The sequence below is a fragment of the Castanea sativa genome, chromosome 1 (assembly GCF_040712315.1).
Source record: "Castanea sativa cultivar Marrone di Chiusa Pesio chromosome 1, ASM4071231v1".
Classification (NCBI taxonomy): Eukaryota; Viridiplantae; Streptophyta; class Magnoliopsida; order Fagales; family Fagaceae; genus Castanea; species Castanea sativa.
Window position 1 is genome coordinate 67840001 of NC_134013.1, and position 25692 is coordinate 67865692.

The following is a 25692-nucleotide window of genomic DNA, read 5'->3' on the forward strand; positions in this document are numbered from 1 at the left end:
ATATAATTTGTTCTATAAATTTTGTGGAAAATAATTTGTTCTCCCAAAAACTTAAACAATTTCTAAAATTATTTTTCATTTATCTATCTCAAAAAATATATCATCATTTTATTATTTGGATTTATTTGATTGATATTGTTCATTTTTTAGGCAGTCCATATTTTGATAAATTATGTTATTATGCGTTATATTTTCCTCATTTGTTTTCCTTGTACAACTAAATTGTTTGAGTTTTCCTATAAAAAAAAACTGCTTGAGTTTCAAATATATTATTCAAAACTTTCATTCTCTTAAAAAGAAAATTATTATATTTATAATTTTTTTAATTGTAGGAGTAGTTTCGAACTATTGATTGAGTTTTGTTTACTAATATAGATACATGAGATTAGAACTACATATTTCTTAGAAATTCCTAAGAGACTATACCATATTATAAATTTAATATTTAAATAATATGTAGGGAAAAAGTAGACTTTATATCAAAAATTGAACACTTCATCTATCGAAATAAAAGAAAATAATCTGTATAAAAACATAAAGAGAACATGATTAATTTTTTGTGTGTGACTACATACACTTTTATTTATTAAGATTTAATTGTCTTTAACTGGATCTTCATATCGCATTTTTGTTACTATGCTCCTATTGAGTCATTTCATCCATCACGTCATTGGCCACATTATTATTATTTTATTATTTATTTTTAATTGTTTGGCAATATTAAAAATATAAATATATTGGCTTTACAAATTCATTTTAGGCAGTTTTAACTTTACATATTCATTTACTTTAATTTTGATGTTATAACTAAATAATAAATCAATGAAAAGTTAAAATTAAAATATTGTTTGGTAAAAATTTTTTTTAAAATATTGTCTATACATATTCATCTTGGACGGTTTAATTTTACTAGTTGATAGACACATTCAAATACATAGCCACCATTGTATTTTGATATAAATTCAAAATCTCACTTCCAAAATAACTATGTATTATGTCCAAAAAAATCAAACAAAAGCTAAAAAAGGAGAGAGAAAACTTATGACGGAAAACTTAAAAAATCAAACACACTACCAAATTATATTAATCCAAAATAGTATTATATACAAAAATACAATGATTCATAAAATATATATATATATATATATATATAGAGAGAGAGAGAGAGAGAGAGAGAGAGAGAGAGAATAATAACCTTTTTCATGTGAAAAAATATGTATAGAATGTGAGAGAAAATGCCATATTTATACTAATAGAATGAGGATAAAATTAGTCAAAATAAAAGAAAGAGGAAGAGAATAGATGAAAAGTGACATTAAAGTTGAGAGTAGTGGAGTGATGAAAAAGTAAAGAGGGAAGTTATGGTTGGAAGTAGTGGAGAGAAGTAAATGATGTGGCCATTGATGTAGCTCAATGGGAGCGTAACAATAATAAATGCTATACTTCAACTTTTAGATATATATAGATGAGACCATAAAGGTGTTGGGTTTTGTTTAAAAAAAGGGAAGGAATATTTGTGAGTTGATGGGTATGGGCCATTATGAACTAGAAAGGAACTTATTTTTGAATTAAGGGCTGAAAATAACAAGATTGATGTAGACTTTGAGAGGATTTTGTTCCCCCTTGATAGTAGATGGTTCTTTCCTTTTATAGTGAAGCTTAGGGAGCAATTAGCAAAAGCCAAAAATGTTGAGTCTGATTAACAAGAGAATTTTCAGAGTATTCATCATGAGATTTGGCCAAAAATGGAATGAGCTCCTTTTTTAGTGCTTGTCTCGTTTGGGTAATGTTAGATGGAGCTAGAATTTTGAGTATTTAACCTAGGATTTGGCCAAAAATTGAGTGATTTGCTTTTGGGTATTTTATCTTTTTTGGGTGATATCCAACATGGGTGAATATTTGGGTAATCTTGCATTAAATGCTAAGATTTCTGAGGTTGGCTTCTGCCAATTGGATTAAGGCAGATGTCATGGTCGAATCTTGGTGTTGCAACTAAGATTTGAGCTTCAAGAAATAGAAGCTATCACCCCAAGCCAAGTGTCAAGCTTCTAGCCTACTTCAGGGAGCTCTATTAAAGATCTTTTTATGCACTCCAAACCATATTTCCATACATTTCCCCTTTAGGAATTAATGGGCTTGATTCATGAATTAGTTTTAGACATTTTTAGTACTAAAGAAACTAGTTTGCTGAAGTTTGGATGATTTGGTCATGGCTTCCTCCAGTAGTAAAGTAGTAACTGAAACTTAGGAAGGAAGAATGACATTTATTGCATTTTAGCGTTTTGGTGTTAGCCTAGCCCCTTGGTACTGTTCATGTTAGAAATGGCAGTGGCAGAGAGGTTGATAGGATAGGTGGCTAGCTCCTAATTTGGTTTGAGAGCTTAGCTGCTTCTTAAGGTGATCTCTAGCGGAGGGCAGATCTTTAGTTAGGTTAGTTTGCACGCATGAGCTATTTTAGTTGAGATTTCATGTTGGGCTTGGCTGTTAGTGCTGAGTATTTTGATGGGCCTTTGACTTGGTGGTTCTCTCCACTTAGGCCTATCTTTTTGCTTTCTCATTGTGAGCTCTACAAAATGGACAAAACTACCATATATTGTCATGAATTTTTATTCTACATGGGCTTTAGTTGTTAGTAAAAATGAAATGTATTCATGAGCTTTAATAAATATTTATGATAGGTTTTGGGTATTAATTTCTATGGGCTTTAAATATCACTTTGTATAGTTTCTTGTAATTTTTTGCCATGGATTATTTTGTAAATGATATTTTCTTTGGGGCTTTTAAATAGTAATCTAAAATGTTTCTTGTGAATAATATTTACCATGGATTTTAATAAATGCAATATCCATTAGTTTCAAATAAAATATGGTAACAACCACTATAATGGAATAATGTGATATTCTTATGAGTTTTTTTTTATAGATAATCATAATGGGCTTGTTGGATAAATAATTATCATGAGTTTTGGAAATAAATATTATGAATGTTGTGATATAAGATAAATAGTGACCATAAGCACTTATATAAATTCCATGAGTTTATGATATGAAATAAATAAATAAATAAATAAATGTTACGGGTCTAAGATAAATAATCAGAACTTTCCATGAGCTTTTATAAGATGATTGCCATGGGTCTTGAAAATAGATAATTGCCATAGATTTCATGGGCTTGTAATATTATAGTAATAGGTTTAAGAACTTAAACATTGTTCATCATTGGACTTTAAGTATAATACTTATGATATAGTATTTTGCCAAGTATTAATAACATTGGGTTTTTGACAAGATAGTGCCAACATAAATTGACTTTTTGATATTGCCAATGTGAATTGGGCTTTTAATATTGTCAATGAGAATTGAGCTTTTGATGTTGTCAATGTGAATTGGGCTTTTGATCTTGCTAATATGAATTGGGCTTTTGATATTGCCATTAAGAATTGGGCAAATTGGGCTTTTGATATTGCCAATATGAATAATTGGGTTTTTAATATTGTATTGGGTTTTTGATGTTGCCAATGAGAATTGAGCTTTTGATATTGCCAATGAGAATTGGGTTTTTGATGTTGCTAATGTGAATTGGAATTTTGATGTTGCCAATGAGAATTTGGCTTTTGACATTGCCAATGTGAATTAGGCTTTTGATAAATAAATTGCCATGGGTTTAAACCATGGGTTTTGCTTATGAGATTTGAATTCCATTGATAAAATTGTCATGAATTAAAACCATGGACTTTGATTATGGATTTGAATTCCATTGATAAAATTGTTTTGTCATGGATTTGAATCATGGGTTTTTCAAATATTGTCAAACATAAGTATTCTTGGGTTTTAAATAGAATGGGATTGTGCATTGGGCTCATAAGATTGGTTTTGGGCTTAACTAAATAATTATAATAAAATTTGATATGATATGAGTTTTTAGGGTTTTTTTTTTTTTTTTTTTTGTGATAGTTTATATCATGACCCAATTTAGATAATGAGATATGAAATATTTGTGGGCCAATGGGATGAGAAATATTCATGGAGGCCCAAAATAATTTATGGGTGATATTTTGTTATTTTTTGGTGAATAAATAAATGTGATTAAATATGATTGGGGCACGTGGCATGAGTGAAAAAATTGTACCTCAACAGTACTATGAAGTTCTTCTAACTTTTAATAATTTTTTTAGAGAATTTCAATTTGTGATGTCCTTTCTTGATGATAGGTTTTTTTTTCTTTGATTAAATAATGTGTTTGAGCTTGGTGAGGGAGTGTAATTAAGTATGTGTGTTTAATAGTTAGTTTATTTCTAAAAAACAAACTACCAGTCGGTTTTTGATGTAGGTGGGGATTGAACTTTAGATCTCTTATTCAACCATAAAAAAATTCTACTAGTTGAGCTAATTGGAACTAGGGATGGCAAAATTGGACATGACACACGAACCTGATACGACGTGATAGGAAATTAGTAGGTTATGCGTTGAGGCTTAACAAGTTCGTGTCATATTTGGGTTGACATGGTTGACTCATTAAATAAACAGGTTGGGTTAGTATTGAATACATAGAACCTGTTTGACCCGTCTTACCCGTTTAATTAAATGAAATTTTATTAATATACCCTTCAAACTCTAGGTATATAAACTTATTAGTTGTTGTGGTTTATTTTCTTTGACATATTGTGATTAATTATTTGTGATATTGGGATATGCTTTAGTTTTGAATAATTATTTATGATGCAATTACTCATTAGTTCTGAATTTATATTAAAAATATTTATTTGTTTGTCTTTTCATAATTTTTTTTTTCATTTTGATAAAATCTGATAAACAGGTTGACGCGACTGACCTGTTTAATAAATGAGTTGTGTTAGGGTTGCGAAATCTTGATCTGTTTAATAAGCATGTCGGGTTAGTGTTGACCAATATAGTCGAATACTCATGAGTTGACACGACACGAACTCGACACACGAACACAAATTGCCACTCCTAACTGGAACCCACAACTTTTAATAATTAAGTATGCGTGGGAATATACAATTGTTTTGTAATGTGGTATAATGTATGATTTATTTTATAATTATTTTTCTTCTCTCCATCTCGACAAATATATCATTCTATTATTTTGAGTTTTTTAATTTAAAAAAAAACTTAGGTGCGTTTGATTGATATTATTCCATTATTTTTTTGAGATAAAAGATAGAAATAGTATTTTTTTTTTTCTAGTGATCTATATTATTCAAACTTTTTTATAGTGTGTTATGGTTTTTTATTTATTTATCTACAACTAAATTTTTAAGTTCCAAAATTAATTATTTGAATTTTTCATTATCTTAAGAAAATTATCATGATAACCAAACCTCATCACAAATTTACAATTGATATTACTCAAATAATTTATAGAGACATTCAAATACATAATCATCTCACTTCTAAAATATCTAAAAATTAACTCAAACCAAAACTATAAGAGGGATAGAGATAAATAACTCAAAAAACACACTACCAAAGTGTATCATCCAAAAGTAGAGATACAAAAAAATTCATCAATCTAAAATGGAGTTACAATAAAAAGAATTAATGAGAGAGAGAGAGAGAGAGAGAGAGAGAGAGAGAGAGAGAGAGTATTCACATTTTTGTGTGAGAAAAATATGGATTGAATGGCATAGAAAATAACAAATTTTTATAGTAAAAAAATTGGGGAAAAGAAGAGTTAAAATAAAAGGAAGCTGAAGGGTTGAAGAATTGTAAGATTAAGGTATAGAGTAGTGGGGAGATAAAAAGATAAAAGTAAGTAAATGTTGGAGAATATGTAATTGTAAAGTGACAAATTAATAAGGAGAAAAATAATTAAAAAAGAAAGAGAAAATATTGAAAATAAGTTGATGATATGGCGCTAATTAATGTGGCTAAATAAGAGCACATCAACATTAAACTCTATGTTTCAACTTTTAGATATACTAGTTGCGAATCCGCGTGTTGTGCATGATAATAATTTTTATGGTGGTTTTATTAATTTCTTTTACAATTAAAACTAATTTAATAAAGAATAATGTATTTCATAATCATATTTTTATTTATTATAGGAACAATCATAAATGTAATATAAAAACAATCATAAATATAAATATAAATTTTGTCGTACCAAAATAAAAACAATACAATTTGGCTCAAAATTTCAAAAGATAAGTTAACGAAAATATTCATTTTTAATAAAAATTATTTATAACATTTTGTGAATCACTAAAAAGAATATAAATTTTAGAAATTATTTTTTTAGTTTTAAACAAACTTTCTCAATTTTTTTTTTTGCCTACAATCCAAAACACCAAAAAACATAACTGAGATAATTAATAAACTTAACAATGATTAATTAGACCAATTTGAAAAAAACTTTTGTTGTTGGTAATCTATTAAGGTTATTTTATTTGCAGAAATTGTAATTTCATCCACCCAAAATATATTATCAAATAAATAATTATCAGCAAAATCTAATGATTAAATTTCTATGTATGCATTGTTATAAAATAATAATAACAATCAAAGTAAATTTGCAAAAGCTAAATTTTGTCACTCATCTGATTATTTCTGTTTGGCTAAACTTTGTTTTTTCTCTATATAAATGACATTATAGAGTACTTCTAATACAACTATTAAGAGTACTTTGTTCACTACAAAGGATTAAAAAATAAACAAAAATTAGTAAAGTCTCATAGTTTAACATCTAAATTGAGTACCATAAAAAATCATGATGTGTGATAGCATAAATACCAAATTATCCAAGCCATGCTATGTAATAGAATAATATTATATTATTATATGCTATATTTAATTCTTTATAACGCAATATGATAAAATTTAACAATCAAAGAGAAAAAAAAGATACAAATTATCCAAATCATGCTATGTAATAAAATAATATTATATTTTTATATGCTATATTTAATTCTTTAACGCAGTGAGATAAAATTTAACAACCAAAGAAAAAAAAACAATTTAAAAAACAAAACTAAATCGCATTAACCTAAAGTAGACTTTTAAAGAATATAAAAAATTATCAACCTAAAGCAGAGATACAAGAAAAATAAAAAATTCACCAAAAAATTGAGAGAGAGAGAGAGAGAGAGAGAGAGAGAGAGAGAGAGAGAACATTTTTTTTTTTTTTTTGTGAGTGAAAACTATGCATAGAATGGAAAAGATAATGACAAATTTTAGTAAGAGGGTGTGAATAAGAAGAGACAAAAATAAAGGAAAACGAAAGGAAAGAGAAAGAATGATATTAATGTAGAGGGTAGTAGAGAGATGAAAAGGTAAGGAAGGGAGAAATGTTAGAGAAGTAATAGAAAGATGAAAAGGTAAGGGATAGAGAAAGGTTGAGGAAGTGTAAATATTTAAAAATAAATGTTAAAAACAATTATAAAAAAATTGAAAAGAAAAAAGATAACGACGTGAACGATGATGTGACTCAACTGGAGTGTAGCAATAATAAATACTATGCTTTATTTTTAAATATAACTAGCCGCGAACCTGCGCGTTGCGCATGATAATTATTTTTATGGTGGTTTTATTAAATTTTTTGATACAATTTAAACTAATTTAATAAAGAGTAATGTATTTTGTAATTATATTTTTACTTATTATAAGAATAATTATAAATGTAATATAAGAACAATTATAAATCATAAATTTAATAATTTTTGTTGTATTAAAAAGAAAAAAAAAACATTTTTCTTAGAAATTCAAAAGGCAAGTTAAGTAAAATATTATTTTAAAAAAAAAGTGATTTATAACATTTTGTGAATCATGAAAAAGAAAATAAACTTTGGAAATTATTCTTTTAGTTTTAAACAAACTTTCTCAAACTTATTTTTTCTGCCTACAATCCAAAACACTAAAAAAGTAACTAAAAAAATTAATAAAACTTAACTATAATTAATTGGACCAATTAGGAAAACAATTTGTTTTTTGTAATCTACTAAGGTTATTTTCTTTGCAGAAATTGTAATCCATCCACCCAAAACAGATTATCAAATAAACAATTATTAGTAAAATCTAAGAATTAAATTTCTATATATGCATTGTTATATAATAATAATAATAAAATAAAAGTAAAATTGCGAAAGATAAAATTTGTTTCTCATCCAATAATTTTTGTTTAGCCAACCTTTAATTTTCTCTAAATAAATGACATTATAGAGTACTTCTAATACAATTATTAAGAGTACTTTGTCCACCACAAATGATTAAAAAATAAAAAAAAATGATTAAAGTCTCATAGTTTAACATATAAATTGAGTACTATAAAAATCATGCTATCAAATTACAATAACTATCAAATTAAATTATTCAAATCATGCTATGTAGTAGAATAATATTATATTTTTATATGCTATATATAATCATTTATAACGCAATATGATAACATTTAACAATCAAAGAGAGAGAAAAAAAAAACACAACAATTAAAAAAAAAAACAAAATTGAATTGCATTAACCTAAAGTAGATTAAAGAATATAAAAAATTATCAATCTAAAGCAAAGATGCAAGAAAAATAAAAAATAAAAATCTACCCAAAAATTGAGGGAGAGAGAGAGAGAGAGAGAGAGAGAGAGAGAGAGAGAGAGAGAGAGAACCTTTTTTTTTTGTAAGGAAAAACTATGCATAGAATGAAAGAGATTGTGACGAATTTATAGTAAGAAGGTGTGAATAAGAAGAGACAAAAATAGAGGAAGATGAAGGAAAAAATGAAGAATGATATTAATGTAGAGGGTAGTGGGGAGATGAGAAGGTAAGGGAAGAAGAAATGTTGGTGAAGTAGTGGGGAGATGAAAAGGTAAGGGAAGGAGAAAAGTTGAAAAAGTGTAAATATAAAATAAAAATATATTAAAAATAATTATAAGAAAATAGAAGAAAAAAGATAATGACGTGAACGCTGACGTGACTCAACGTGAGCGCAGCAGCATTAAACGCTACACTTCAACTTTTAGTAATATATAGATATAGATATAGATATAAATATAGATGAATATTCTATAAATTTTAACTTCAAATCCAGCTAACCAATTAGTGGTGCAAATTAAAAGTCTCATAAAAAATGTAGTAAAAAAGGATTCTCGGCTCTTAACGCTTCTTTCCAAATCCTTTTGTTCTCAAATAAAACCGTTTTTTAAAATGCTGGACACGTAGGCAGAAATAGCAATAATCTTAAAACCATATACTAGTATTGATCTATACTGAAACATTTTGAAACAGCTCCAATATGATACTGACTAAGGTGGCGTTTGGTACAGGGTAATGTTTTAGGATTCCCAGGAATGTTTAAAGATTCTCATGTTTGGTTGCAAATTACGCTAGGGAATCAGATGCCAGGGGAATCCTTAAACCCCCCCTCAGTAGGAATGTGGATTCCCTTTAAAACAGGTGGGAATCCAGATTCCCAAACTTAAAAGAAATTGTATTTTTTATAAATTGACAATTTTAACCTTTTTTCCTTATCATTTAAGCAATTAAGATAAACTATAAAACAAATTATCAATATCTTCTCTCTTGTCTTTATCTTTTCCCGCAAAAACAATATAAATAGGATAAATAACTCTGCTAATAGTTATTTTTGTATTATTCTTGTCATTTTGAAATGTTAGATCACAGTTTTAATGAATGTGTTGTTAATTGATAGTTTATATAATGTTTTTTATCTATCTATATAGAGTAAGATATTTTTTTTAAAGGACTAATTAATAGTTTATATATTTTTTTTCATTATTTATTTAAAGGAAGATTTTTTTTTTAATGGGCTTGGTACTTCACATTCAAATTTAAGGACAAAATGGAAAAAACAAATAATTCATTTAAGATTCCTGAGAATACACCAAACATTATCATCTCACATTCCTGAGAATCTCCCAATGAAACCAAATATAGGAATAGCTACATTCCTAAGAATCACATTCCTGAGAATCTAGATGCCAGGAGTAATGTGGATTCCCCGTACCAAACGCCACATAAGAGATTTCATTGTTGTTGTTGTTGTTGTTTGTTTGTTTGTTTGTTTGTTTTTTTTTCTTTTATCGAAAAAATATATGTAAGTGGTGGGAATTTGGCATTGGACCAATGAGATTGTACTACAATGATCAAGGATGAAGGCAAGAGAGTAGTTGGGGTAGGTGGAAAGGGAAGGTGCAGATTCAAAATCACATGGTCTTCTACAAAACTCACGGATCAAATGAAGGAAGAGATCACACAGATTTCGGAACGAGAATGCGTATAGAAATGAAAATGAAGTTTGAAAAAGGTTAAAACGAAAAGCGCAACAAGAGACTGTGGATGGATACGGTAGCTTTGGCCTATAATCAAAACAATATTTAATTAAGTGTTTGTTTGAAATCCGTTTATTTTGTTAAAATTAAAATTTTTTTGCTGAAAGTATTATAGATAAATGTAAAAGTTAGTTGAAATAATATAGTAAAACTTATGAATAATACCAAAAAGTGTAATGAGATCTATGAATAGTAATAAAAATAAACTGAATAATAAAAGAAGTTAGCAAAATTAATTATCCCAAATGAACACTAAATAGATTTTTTTTAAAGAATTAAAAAGAGATTGAAATAGTGTGGAAATTGGTAATTGGACAAACAACAAAATGAAAAAAAAATATGAGAGTGGCAGTTGAGTTCAGCCATGCTATTTGTTCATTCACAATGTACCCAAAAAAAAAAAAAAAAAAAAAAAAAAAAAAATATATATATATATATATATATATTTATTTTTATTTATATTGCCATGATTTTTGTTAATTAAAAATGTACCCCAAAAAAAAAAAAAAAAAAAAAAAAAAAAAAAATATATATATATATATATATATATATATATATATATATATATATATATATATATATATATATATATATATATATATATATATGAAAAAGCTAGGTCGCTTACCTACATTCATGAAGGGTCATTTTTGGCCTTTTATTAGCCCACCGTGAAGGATCTGATCCGTGAGATATAAATATTGTTGCTTTAGATTAGGGTAGGTGTGTTATTTTAGAGAGAAAAACGATAAACACACACACAGATTACGTTTGTGTGTGCTATTTTTTTTCTTTTTTTTTTTTTGCTTTTTCGTGTCTCACATATTTGGGAATTTGAGTATATTCTTAACAATTTTCCTTATCATTTTATGTCTATTTTTTTTTTTGTTGATAAACACACATATATAGGGGGAAGAGAGATGAGATAAGAGAATACACATAAGTCAATACCAGACTCCATGCGACAATTAGTGTCGCGAAGTAAGTGATAAATTTCTTTACAATATCACACCGTATCAACGCAGGGTTTTATGTTTAAAGTTGGTTGATACATTTTTGGAGAATTTATTGAGTCCTCCTGTTGGCCCAGAACAAAGTTTTTTTCCATACTAATTTAGAGAGAAACCCAACAAACTCATCATATATATTTATATTGAATGTGAATTTTGAAAATCTAACCGTTAGATTGCATGTTCTTATTACATCCTTAATAATTACAAAATTTCAAGAAAATCAAAGATCAATTGCTATATTATCAAATAAATGTTATAATTTCAAGTTTTTGTAATCTAAAGTTGTATATAAAAAATAACTTAATTGATTAAATACTAAATAATATCTGATTTGAACGAAATTTGATCTACATGTTAAGAACATAAGGAACATAAAATGTAACGGTTAAATTTTTAAAATTTACAAAAAAGAAATATATAAGAAGTTTGAAGGGAAACTTTGTTTGGTTGGATTATATATGTTTTCCGCATGATCAATAAATAAATCACTTTGGGTTTTAGCGTGTGGACTTCTTCAAATTAGCAAATGATAAGATATATATTTTTTTATTGGTTAGAAGGATCACGGGACCGTCTTCCTATTGTATTGAATAATTTCTCGCACTATTAAGGGCAACTCAAAGTGCAAAGGCATGGGTCCGGTGTCAAACACTTTATCTGCAGATTTTCTTCTTTAGCTGACAGATATCTAATGTCATTCCGAACAAATTACTTAGGAAACAAGTATTGCTTTTATAATTTTTCTATGAACATCAGAATAATTTTTGTTAATAACCTTAAACATTGAAAGCAGTTGCCATAAAAATATATTAGAGGTTAGTAACTTAGTATCCTACTCATTTGAGGTAAGAAGCAATAGAAATTTTTTAAGAAGCAGTGGGTGCACCAATAATAGAAAATGAAGTATCACCAATTCTGTATTGACATTGAGAAACGATATTCCACCAATTCTTATATTAACATCCCACAGAAATTTCATCAATCAGTAAACAGCAAAATATAAATGTGACTTCTATTGACACCTTCTTATACCATATCAAAAGAATTTGAATCAGAATCTCTCCCTTGCTGCTATTATTGACTATTTATATATTTGTTTATTTTTTTCCAAACTTCTCAACGATCTGCTAACCAAACAGACCACCTAGTCCTCTTGTGGAAGATACTTTACAAACAAGCATATATACACCATCAACATTACAATACCTCAATACCATCATCTTTTATTATCTCAGGGTTGTTGTCAAGAAGTGTAACTAGTGATCTTGATTTCCTGTTCCGGGCTCTGCCTGCTTCTTTCAACAACTCCGATAACCTCCTCCTCTCATCATCCACATCAGGATTTGCTGTTCCAAGCTTCTCTTCTCTCATGCCAACAACATAGTCCAAAATTTCAATGGCATCGTCCAGCCTGTAAAATCCATAAGTTGGAAAGCAAAATGATATTACAAAGTATAGGTAAAAAAGAACCAATGCTTTGATTATATGTCTTACAATGTAACATTCTGTGTTTAATAACCAGTAAAATGAAGCAAAATGAGAAGATCACAGCTAAAAATGCAAAACAACAAATATTCACATATATGATAAATCACCTTGCTAAAATATAATGAAAGAATGGTACCTGCCCATTGCATCATAAGTTCCAGCAAGATTACTATAGACCCCTAATGTATCAGGGTGATATGGCCCATATTCCTTTTCCAAAATACTCCTTGCTTCTTCAAAAAGATCTGCAGCCTTATTTATCGCATAGCGCTGCACACAGGCAAGTCCCATTTGGTTTAGAGCAATCCCAAACAGGGCAGATTTCTTCTCTCCACTTGCCCGGAACTTCGTAATGGCACTTTCCAAGGTGTTATGGGAGTCAGAATAGTTCCCCATCATATAATACATGACCCCCATTTGAGCCTCAATTCCAGCAATTGTACTTTGTTGACCTGGGGTACCACCATATATTTTCAAAGCCTTTTTAAGTAACTTGAGTGCCTGCTCCAATTCATTCATGGATTGATAGATAGCAGAAACATCAATAAGACCACTGGCAATCTCTTCTGAGGGGATCCCAGGATTAGGCCTTCCGTAGATTCTGAGTGCATTTTCACAATAAGATTTAGATTCTTTAAACTTTCCTATCTTGTGGTACAAGTCAGCTAAACGGACAAAAACTGAAGCAACGGCTGGATGATTCTCTCCTTTGGCTGATTTAAAGACTGTGAGTGCTTTCTGATAAGAAAAGATGGCCTCATCATACCGAGCCAAGGATAAATACGCATCTCCAATGCTGCAATCAATTGAAGCCACATCTATTTCCTGCTCATTGGCTGCCATGGCCATGCTTGCTAAAACATAGTGCTCAAGAGCAGCTTCATAGTCTCCCTTTGCATCATAGACAAGTCCCATGAGTCTCCTATCTGCTGCTTCTTCAAGAGAAGCAGGAGAACCATTCTCCCTGTGAATGTCAAGAGCCATCTGACAAAACTTCTCAGCCTCATCAAACTGCAATGCTTGAACGTGAGCCTCAGCTACATACCGGCATGTTTCACCAACTCGAGGGTCTGTTTCTCCCAAAACTTGCCTTTGGATTTCCAAACCTGCGGTATAAAATAGTATTGAATTCTCAACCTGGCCTAGCATTGCATAAGTGTCACCTAATTGCATGCATCCAGCAAACTTAGCTAGTGCATGATTTTGGCCATCCTCTATCACCGGAATATCAATTGAGCGCTCCAGAACTGGTATTGCCTCATTGTATTGGCCTAAGCTGCAGTATATTGCTGCCAAAACATGCAAACACATGACCAGCTCCAAATTGGGCTTCTCATTTGCACATATCTCAAACGACTTCCTTGCCCGAAGAGCCAGTTCAAGAGCCTTCTTAGGATTTTCACCGGAAGAAATCATATTCCTAGTTTGTTTAAGCAAGAATGGGCCAAGGTCTGGGTTGTCTAGTCCTGCCACTAGAGGGTCCTCAACTCCATTCTGAAATTTTGCTCCCAATAAAGCAAAATTTCTCTGTCTTCTCATAGCATTTGCTTTTCTTGAATTCTTCTCATGCCTTTTATCAACTGGAGGCCTTTCATGAGAAGAATTACTCCTAGGACGAGATTTTGGTGATGTTCCAGAGTCCAATGGCAACCGAGAAAGCTGCTTAGGACTACTGGATAGGTTCCTAGCCTTCTTTGTAGACTTTTTACCAATAGACCCGTTTTCTTTCTCTGGAGTCAAGTCACCTCTATTGCCATCGTTATTCTCTATCACCACCTCCTTTGTTACCTCAAATTCCCCTATATCTCCAACAAGGTGACGCAATTCTGAATCAATCCTTGATTCCTCACCATATGACAGAAAGCTACGCCTTGAGGCGGACTGGTCAGAGCTCTGCATCTCACAGACATTGTAATACAGCTGCTCAATAGAGGTGTCGATCATGCCATCAATAGCCAGATCAAAAGAGTCACTATGAGGACTTTGTGGACTCAAAGGACTTCTTGGAGAGCCTTGCTGAGTAAAGCTTTCCTTATGTGGCGTGTAGCTTCCATTGGATTCGTCTACAACACCATCCCCATGTAATGCATCCATAGCTAATCCAGGCATCGTAGCTACTTATGTACTAATCAGATAAAAGAGAAACGAAAATGTCTATCAGATAGCATCAACAAACCAAAATTTAATGCAGTACTCATAAAATGCATTTCAACCATTTAACAATCCTGAATTAGAATTAGAGGAATATATATATATATATATATATATATATATATATATATATATATATATATATATATATATATATATATTTCAAATTCATTGTCTCACTCAAATTTTTAAAGAGGCATTCAATATTAAGTTCATAAAATAACTGTGTCCCGCCTTTCATTTTGCACTCAAAAGATTCTTGTTGGCAAATTCTTCCATTATCAACTTATATCCAAAAGCCAAATGACAAAATATTGAATTTGCTGCATCAAATTGGTTTTATACTTTTATTCACATATTGATAGAAAGAAAGCCTAGAAGAGAACAAAGTTCAATGGTGTCAGTGGGGTCTCTGCAAAGAAGACTACTTTACAATTCAATGATCAAGAACCAAACCAAAGAATAACACATAAATACATTAAAAATATGAAACAGCCACACAGACATCAAACTTTAATAGCCAAAAATACAGATAACAAACGATGCTTGATATGGGGAGCCAAAAAAAGGAAGAAGATAAACAAGTCAACCTTAGAAATAAATGTCAAATGTACTTATATCAATAATTATTTTGAAACTCAAAAAACTAGAAGATATAAATGATAAGTATATGAGACATACCTTAATATTTTTGCCAAAGAAGGAGAAAGCCAAAGAGGTTCTAAACTTACAAAGTTGTCTGGGTGTTAATATGTACAGAAAGATAGAGAGGTATGGGGGGTGATATATGTGTCATAGTATGCTTTATATATGAGACATGAAGGTGGAAATTATGAGAGAAAGATGAGGGCAACATGGAGAAAAGACCATTAGAATATTAAGTTTTTGGTGAATATTTACAGATAATATGTGTATAGGTGTGGGGTTGCAGAGAGTTGGAATGTTGAAGCAATAAGGAAGGTGACTTCTCTCCCAACCTATCACTCTCTCTATCTCGTTCTCTTTGTGATTCAAAGATATAAATTTAATTAATTAATTAATTAATTAACTAAATCTTCTCCAAATACATAAAAGAAGTAAACTAAGGGCAATGATTAAATTGAATTGATAAAAGTATTAATTTTTTTGTTGTTGTGACCTCTCTCCTTCTGCAGGTTCAAAGCAATACATAAATTAATTAATTATATATTTACTCAAAAAATGGTAATAAAAAATAAAAGAAATAATAAAATGAACTAATAGAAAGTTTGAATTTCTTGTGTGTGACATCTCTCCCTCTTTCTCTTTTTGTGGTTGTGAATTTGTGATACATACATTATTAATTTATTAGATATTTTAATAAAAAAAAAAAGGGAAACAAGGTAATAAATAATTAAATATGAATTAATAAAATTATTGAAAATTTTGTTTATATAGTTTTGCGTGTGATGTAGGTAGTTGGCGGGATTAACGGCCTTTTAACGTTACAAGGACTGTGGAAATGTTAACGTCACAGCACTGTCGGTTTGGGAAGTTTCTATGAAACTTTAATTTTTGATTTTTGGCTTTACCACGTGGCAAAAGAAGGTTTCAGCTTTTGTTTGCTGTGATCTAATGATTGGATGCCTTTGCGGGTACACGTGGACCACATCCAGCCGTATTTGGGCTGTTTTCTTTTTTTTCTTCCCCCCCCCCCTCCCTTTTTTTTTTTGGAGGGAGCCACCAATTTTCAAAATCTAAAGTGGGCCCTAACAAAAGTGTCGTTATATTATTTGTAGATCATAAATTATTTTACAACTTTTTTTGTTATAACTCTAACATAATAAATTGTGTGTGGATAACCATTATTTATACATGGATTTACAATTTTTTTTTACTAATCTTAATTTACCACATTACAGTTATGATAAGAAATTATAAAATACTTTGTGGTCTTACAATTTTTCCACATCACTCAGAGGGAGGGAAGAAGTGGGCTCTTCATGTTGGGAAGGAAAATAGAAGTGAAAGGAATGAATTCTCTTTTCTTTTGGGCTCACCATTTTGGTTTTTTTTTTTTTTTGGGAGGAAAAAAGAAGATTAGAGATTTTTTTTTTCAAATATTTATTAGAATAATATGATGGAATATTGGAATTCTTTTTTACACAATTTATCTTGATTTCTCTTTAACCAACCAAGCAACCAAAGAGAATATAACCTTTTTTTTTCCTCCTTCAAAAACATGGTGTGAATCATGCAAGGGATTCTTTTACTTTGACAATGATTTGAGGGCAAATGGATTAATTATTACTTACCTATCAAATCAATTTTATTGTCAAGGGATGCTTTGTTCTAATTTTGTTTTAGCTCTATTGCTATATATTTTAAAAGCTAGACCATATAATATATAGGTTTATTTAATATAATTGAAATCTTTATGTGATTAACGTACATGAATAATTTGATATATTTTATCTTCTGAAGACAAAAGATGTATTTACTTATGTAAGCCCTCGTCCCATCAACTTCTGTTTGTTATTTGGTGGTTCCAAAGTAAGGAATTATTATTCTCAGAAGTCACACTACAGTCTGACAATGTGAGTTTAATTTTTAGATAAACTTCATAAAATGGAGTAATGTGAAAGAAACCAATTATGATAAGAATATATTACTTCTGTGGATTATTAAAAAAAAAAAAAAATACTTCTGTGTTTTTTAGCAGCCAATAAACAAAAACTGGAAAGTCCAATCTACTTCGGTCCAAAAACTTGTTGCCCAATGGGCTCAACTGCCATATGAAATACGTTTTCAACTTAGGGTATGTGCTTTTATTCTTTTTTTTTTTTTTTTTTGAGGGGGTATTCATTTTATTTTATTATTATTATTTCTTAAAATGGTGTTTTTAACTTTAGTGACTTGTACTCGGGCGAAAAATGAAAACTACAAATAAAAGAAGATTGGGCCTACATGAAGTTACCAACCTAATAGATTTTAGGAATTGAAGTAGTTGAATGAAATGAAAATGATGCAAAAATCTATTATACACACTTCTTTTTATATTTTCCATATTTTTTTTTTTTTTTATAATTGGATAGTTATAATGAAGAAGGGGAATTTGAACTCTTTGTTTCCAATAGAAACACTAAGAAGTAAGAAGCATAATTGAGTTTTAAGACTCTTCTTGACTATATGTACCATAATAATAATTATAGAAATTATTAGTTTTTTTTTGTTGATGAAATAATAAGATGAGTTACAATTATGCATAAAAAAAAGCCCATTATTTGGTTCATATGTCTGCAACTTTTTTGAGGTCAAAAGGTGGAAAACTTGGGAAATATGCCAACTATAACAGACACTCTTGCTACTCTTATTAAAGAGTAGACAAGGAATGACATAAAAAAAGAAGAAGAAAAAAAAGTAGACATGGAATCCATGTAGGGTCATCAAACGAATTCATGAAAAAAATAAAACTAAAAATGTTATTCGGCTCCTATTATTCAACTAGACTTGAAGACAAGAAGACATACCAAGGCCATTGATTTATAATTATTATAACTAACATTATCATATATAAATTGTAACCACATGCAGTATATTCTATTGGAGCAAACCCTGACTAGTGGTTAGGACCCAAAGTTGAGAATTTAGTCAGATGTGGGTTTGGGTCCAAATTAAAGTACCTACTTGAGGAACTTGATAGAAATCTAAGCGATCACCAGGGCTTGATAGAAATTGAAGCTTAAATATGTCGCACAATTATTCAGCAAACTTGTATCTGAAAGATATAAATATGGCTGAACCAATTGATTCTACTTAGGGCATATCAATGTGAGTAGGTGGGTCTAATATCATGACAGGGAATCTAAAATTGATACACCAACCAACTATTAATCTTCAAATATGCCTAAATTTCTATTCAATTTCGATTGAACTGTCTCATCTTCAACAGCAAGAAGAAGACACCACCCACCAGAATTGAATAATTGAAACCAAAATGAAAAAAGATGGAGGCAATTCTCAGCCATATGTCATATTCAAAACTAAACTGCTAAACTTATATTGGGAATTTAGGATGGGAGATTTTTTATTTATTTTTTTCTGGATGGTATATGATGTAGCATCTTCTCCAAAAATAAAAAAAATCCTAGTTTCTATTCATTTCTTCAGAAACAAATTAGCTCCTAATAATTTTTTTTACATTACTTTTAAACGCATGGGTACAGTTCCTTAAGTCTTGACTTTATTATGCTAATTCTTTTTCCTCTTGGATGAATGAAAATGTATTGGTGTGTAGAGAAATTCTGAGGAATAATATTGGGCTGGGAAGAACCCTGACAATTCTGACTATAGTGGGTCTTTTTCTATCGATAATGAAGTGAAAACCACTCTTTTAACTTAGTATGGCTTACTACCAATTTTAACCAACAAATCAAGGTTAAGTAGTTAATTTCAAGTAAAGCAGTATTCGTGGATAAATAGTAAAGCAAGTAAATCACGAACACCTGCACACAAGGACATGGAATATGTACGTTCATGGAGTGAAAGCCTCCTAAACGTTATAAACACTAAGAGGCAAGCCCAAATCATCAAATGCACATGCTAATTCTTTTCTTAAAAACATGTAGCTAAAACACTAAATCAAATTTGCAGGAATATTTTTATTTTTTATTTTTTATTTTATAAACAACACAATTTATTCCAAACAATTTATACTAGTCAAGGAAAATGTTAATTATTATTATTATTATTTTTATAAAGAAGACGTAAGTAACAACAACTAAATTGGTTTGAATTATAACATAGTTGTGTGGTGAGACATACTCTATCTACACTAGAAAATATATTGATATGAAGTACATATTTATCAAGGTTGCGAGCTATAGAGTTTCCCTGCTAATGAACATGAGAAAATTTAATACTATGGAAAGACCCTGTAAAATTTTTTGCATCCTGTAACAAAAGTCCAAAGGAGGCCGAAGAGAAAGATTCGTCCTTATATATTCCTTTTAAACTTCTCTAGAATTCTCCAAACTTAACTTAAAATCAATCTCACATCAATTCAATTAGTCAAGTGTATCCAAAATATTATACTTGGTTTTTCTAAGTTCTTTTCAGTGATATATGGTCATTATCATTTATCAAAGATTAAAGAAACTTGCTTTTTCCGCTTTTCCTATCAATTGTATGGAAACATACGCGATATTTTGTAACTAAAAGTTCAATTTGCGTTATCTACGAAGACATTATATTTGCCTAGTTGTAAACGTTGTTTAAAGGATTGAAATTTTTAATTGATTCATGTTGCCGTATACGGAAATAAAAGATTTATTAATTAAGAACTCTATATGGTTGTTGTCTCACCTCACGGTTCCTGACATTAATGATCAAATCAGTTGTCTTTCATTCAATGTGATTTATTTTCTTTTCCTCGAAAAAAAGTGATATATTTTCATCTCCTCTCTTTTACTTTTTCTTTTTTTAAATCTCATTTATTTATTGTTACAAGAAAAAAAAAAAAATCTATGGATATAACAATTATACCAAGTGTTTCTAACAACAACTCTTTTGTGCTACTACTTTTGTCACTATTATGATGTAATAGACTGTAAGTGCATAACTGCTTATTATTTAGACACATTCACTTTTTTCACTATTAATTAAATCAAGTTGTGACAGAAGTTGTAATACATGAACTATGTCCATAAATTTTCTCTTTTGTATCATAACTTTTGTCACAACTCTGACATGTGCAAGTATAAATAATAGAAAACAATTAATTAGCCTAGGCCAAAGTGATAATTCACCCATCATAGTCGCACACGTTGGTGACAACAATACAATTGAGTTGAACTTGAACGTCTCTTCACTTATAGGCCCAATTGTGAGAGAGGCCCAATAAGGTTGATAATAGAATAGCAAATAGATTGCCCCTGCCAGCGTGCCTGATAAATATTTTGCAGTCATTCCTAGAACAGGATCCTTCCAGAAAAACAAAATCAAATAGAGAGAGAGAGAGAGAGAAGAGGAAGAAGCTGAAGCGAAGCTATAACATTAGTACCCAAAAAAAAAAAAAAACTGTAGCATGGTTTTCTTGTCTGTTTAGCCATATTTTTCTCTATAATAGAAAATCTAATTTAGAGAGAAATGCCCTAAGATATTAATAATATATACACGTGTAGAATTCACTGGTTTTTCATTCTATACAATAAAAAAATATTTTTACCTTTCGAAAGTGTTCTTAGTTTAAATTTCTTACGTAGCAGCTTAATATTTATCATAAAAATGTGTATAAGTAATAAAATTTGGAAATAAATGTATAATATATATATTTTTCAAGTTAAACTCTAAAATTTTAGACACGCAAATGATTGGTTTAAAATTGTTATAGTTTAATCATTTTATGAGTTTTGGAAAAAACTAATTTAAATAGAACCCATTTTCCTCTTCCCTGTGTGTGTTTGTTTCTCAAAAAAAAAAAAAAAAAACTAATTTAAATTGTATTTGAGGTCTATCTAATTATATGAGAATTATAAATAAAATTTTATCAATGAAAAAAAATTACAATATAGCTAAACACAGCAAATAAATACATTAATAGACATGCTATCATTTATATATTCTCTAACATTAAAAGATATATGTATTATCTGTTAGTTATAAATTTGTCCTTCCTAAAATTAAATACTGGCTTTGCCATGATGCATACTAGTTTCCTACAAATAATTATTTGTAATTAACCGTTAGTGGCCTGACCCCAGCACTTCCGGTGGCTGGGGAATTTAGCCAGAGGGGATAAAGTTCTAATTGGGAAGAGTAGGACAGTATATCTATACTACTATTTAAGGGGTTTCTCCTATTTGGATTCCACATTTTGGATGCCTAAAGTATCCTCATTATATCCACTTACAAGTTTTCAACTAACAATGATAAATATGTAAATTAAAACTCCTACACTTTAAAACCCACAAACTCACGTACGCTTTGTAGTTTCTATAACACTTTTTATTTCTCATTCTTCTTCAGATTGAAGACATTTAGTTTAGCTCTACATCCTCATTTCTTTTTCTTCAGATTAAAGATATTTATTGTCAGAGGCTCCAACAAATTTTCAGGTTCTATTTTTTGCAAATTCCTTTTTGTTTTCTTTTGTTTGGTTTATGATTGACTTTCTTTCAGCTCTACTTTTTAAATGTAATTTTGAAATGAATGCTTCCTTCATATGCTCTACTACTGTACTTCTTAATGAATTGTCATTTCATGTTGTAGGTATTGTGATTCAAAGACAGGGCTGCCTTATGCTACAAAAGAAGCAATCAACCAAAAAATTTTCAGGTTATATCTTTTGCAAGTTCCTCTTTGTTTTCTTATCTTTAGTTTATGAATGACTTTCATTAAAGTTTATGAATGACTTTCATTAAAGTTTTCCTCAACTTTTTTTTTCCCCGCTACGTTTTTTTTTCCATTTTTAAGCATTTTTTTTTAGCATTCTATTTAGTTTTTTAAGAAATCAATGACGTTAAATTTTTTTTTTATTTTTTCCCTTCTACATTTTCTTTTTCTTTTTAAGAAAAGCTTTTTATTTAGTTTTTTAGTTTTTTAAGAAATGAATGGCGTTAATTTTTTTTTTTCCTTTTACGTTTTTTTTTTCTTTTTAAGAAATTTTTTTTAGCTTTCTATTTAGATTTTTAGTTTTTTTAAGAAATGAATGGTGTTAAAGTTTTTTATTTTTTTAATTTAGTTATTTATTTAAATAGTTAATGATGTGGTGCTTAGATTTTAAAGAGTCCATGATAGAGTTAAATTCTAACTTTGATTTGTTGATTAAATTTTTTTTTTTTAAATACTTGGTTTAACCCTAATTCTTTTATTTCTCTCAGGTTCATGTACACACAAATTTTTTGGATTGTATTGAGAAGTCATTGGAATGGAATATTAGATAAGTTCGGGTGAGAGACTTTACAAGAATTATTATATGTATTATACCTCACATAAAGTGGTTGTTATCTAAGAAATTGTTGTAAAAAAATTTCTTTCGTAATAGAAACTATATTTATCATTTGTATAATTTTATGTCAAATTCAATTTAAATTTTTTTCCATAAGTACTAATTTACCACTTCATAAAAAATGCTACGTACCTTTTTCTCAGTTTAAATGTTGTTGATGTCTTTCTAAAAAAGAAAATGTTGTTGATGTTGTTGATATATTTGAAATTTAAACTACCCACAATCCTATCTTAAAAAAACTACCACACAACCAAAACTACCCCCACCTTCTATCGAAAAAAAAAATATATATATATATATCCCACACGTTCCTGACAATCCTATTTTAAAAAAACTACCACACAACCAAAACTACCCCACCTTCTATACAAAAAAAAAAAAAAAAAAAATCCCACACATTCCCTGATAAGCCAACAATCTTGCCTACAACACAACTTTATCTACATCACCTATGTGGTGCGCATGAAGTCCACAATTGGACACACTGTCAACAAACTAATTGAAAAGGGGCCTTTCTTTCTTTCTTGATTTCAAGTACGTACGCGTTGTTGTACAATTAAATTTTAATTACTCATGTCAAGTCCGCCACCTTGAACTGCAATAGAAACCAAACTATAATTGAAACTTGAAAGGGACTGAAACCTATAAGCTTTTATGTTCAGTGCTATTCTAAAAAAAAAAAAAAAAGTTATTTTTTAGTAATATCAAGACCTCATAAATCTCTTTATCAATGTAGAGCTACACTGTCAACAAATCAAGCTTGAAACCATCCCACATTCTAAAAAAATAAAAACTACCCCATTCTCATATCAAAAAAAAAAAAAAAAAAATCTAAGCAAAAACCAATTTCAACTAACTGTAAAATTATGAAACTAAATTTAGCATTTTATTTTCTTTCAAAATCAGATATGTTAGTGCCTAAATATAAGGATAAGGATGGAGAAGTTATAGTAGTGATTTTATAGTAGAAGTCTTTTTTTTTTTTTGTCAAAAATATGGAAGAGATTTAAAAAAAAAAAAGAAAAAAAGAAAAAAAAAGAGATAGAGATAGAGAGAAAGCTATTTTACTTAACGGTCAAATCATGTTCATGGGTGTGCCGAACCTCCTTAGATCTCATTGGATTGCATACTCCATTAAGTGAAAGGAACAAATGCCAAATCTGCATGAACTATATTCCGCTTTCCAACTTTCAAGCCCATGCTTAAACTAACTTGGAGAATTGCATTGGTTTACAAAATATTTTTTGGAATTTTTTAATGAGAAAAGTTTAAAGAATTTTTTAGGAAATATCTTTAAAAATATTTTATTGAAAACAAATTTTTAAACGTCAATTTAGATGTTGTTCCTACTGCTATGACCTTAAACTACATTTATTTATTTTTATTCTCAACAAACAATCATGAAGTTTTTATACAATTTTTTTTCAAGATACTTCAATCATTAATTCCCAATTGTATTAGCCTTTTGTTAAGGTTAAAGCACCATTTAATACTTTATTTAAAAAAATCTCAAAATACAATTGTGGTTTTATACAATTAACATGTATCTCTTGCCATTAAATTTTCAATTTAAACTTTTATTTACTTATGTTATGGATATGTAGTAAATGACTAAATTTTAGGATTAAAAAAACTACATTTTAGGATTAGACAAAAAATGGTAATTGTCATACATAAAGTTTGAAAAAAAGAACAACATCAACAATACTAGGGGAAAAAAAAAAAGTGGATGAATAGTTACTAAATTTTAGGATCTTTTTAGGAACATTTCCTTTAACAAAAAGCTTATTACTTTACTATTCCATAGAAAATGGTACGTACCTCATAAAATACAACATAAGTATGGATAATGATAGTCTGTCAGTTTAAAACTCATCAGATACTCACTAATATAAAAATTAGTAGAAGCATCCAAATCCCAATCCAAAAATGCAAGCCATGTATTTTTTTTTTATGGATAATTAATGATTTTGTGAAATAAAGTAAACATTTTGTAAATAATATTTTAGTCATATTGATCTTACAAATCATTACCTAAATTTAAATATATTCTCAAAACTTCTACCTCAAATAATAATTTAATAATTTTAAGAAGTGTAACTTATTTCTCCTATTTTACTAAAAATTTATTACAATTACACATATTATTACAATTCTTACATGTGATTAATTTGTTCAAAATTAGTTCACTTTTTTGAGGTTTTAATACACTCTATTTGTGACAAAGAAAAATCTATTCATTATTGTGTATGTATGTGCAACAACCACTATAAATTTTATTTAATTCTATGTAGGAATGAGTTCGCAAAATACAGCGATGGTGGATACCGATGACATAGAATGTCGTCGAGAACAATGGAGATATTATGCTCGCTTGAGAATACAAAGAGAAGACAATGAAAGCAGAAATATTTGATTGGCAAGACGTCGTGCCAATTATGCAAGACAAAGACAACAAACTTTGGGTGGTGATCACATTTTAGTGGGAGGCCCAACAAATTTGAATGAAGAAGATGTTGTACATTCTAATTCAACATCAACAAACCCATCACTAATACCGCCTAATCACGAGGCTGGACAAAGTCGTCGTCTTACACATATCCGTAACTTGGCACGCAATATGCCAGTTGAGCATAGGGCTATGCAAGAAGTTAGTGGTGAGATTATACAAAATTCATATTTTTTGGCATGTTAGTTGTATGTCAATGTATACAAAATTACTAAGTTAATGTTTGTAATATTAAATTTAGGTCTCCCTCCAACCTATCCAACTATA

The 25692-nt window shown here is 29.3% G+C and overlaps 1 protein-coding gene across 1 annotated transcript; it reads right to left on the reverse strand.

Moving 5' to 3' along the window:
* Positions 1–12256: 12256 nt before the first annotated feature.
* On the reverse strand, positions 12257–15841 carry LOC142643501 (protein KINESIN LIGHT CHAIN-RELATED 2). Its single transcript, XM_075818158.1, has 3 exons — positions 15632–15841; positions 12936–14924; positions 12257–12722 (listed from the first exon to the last, which is right to left on the reverse strand). The coding sequence occupies exons 2-3, from the start codon at positions 14906–14908 to the stop codon at positions 12509–12511; spliced, it is 2187 nt and encodes a 728-aa protein (XP_075674273.1). The 5' UTR covers positions 14909–14924; positions 15632–15841; the 3' UTR covers positions 12257–12508.
* Positions 15842–25692: the final 9851 nt, after the last annotated feature.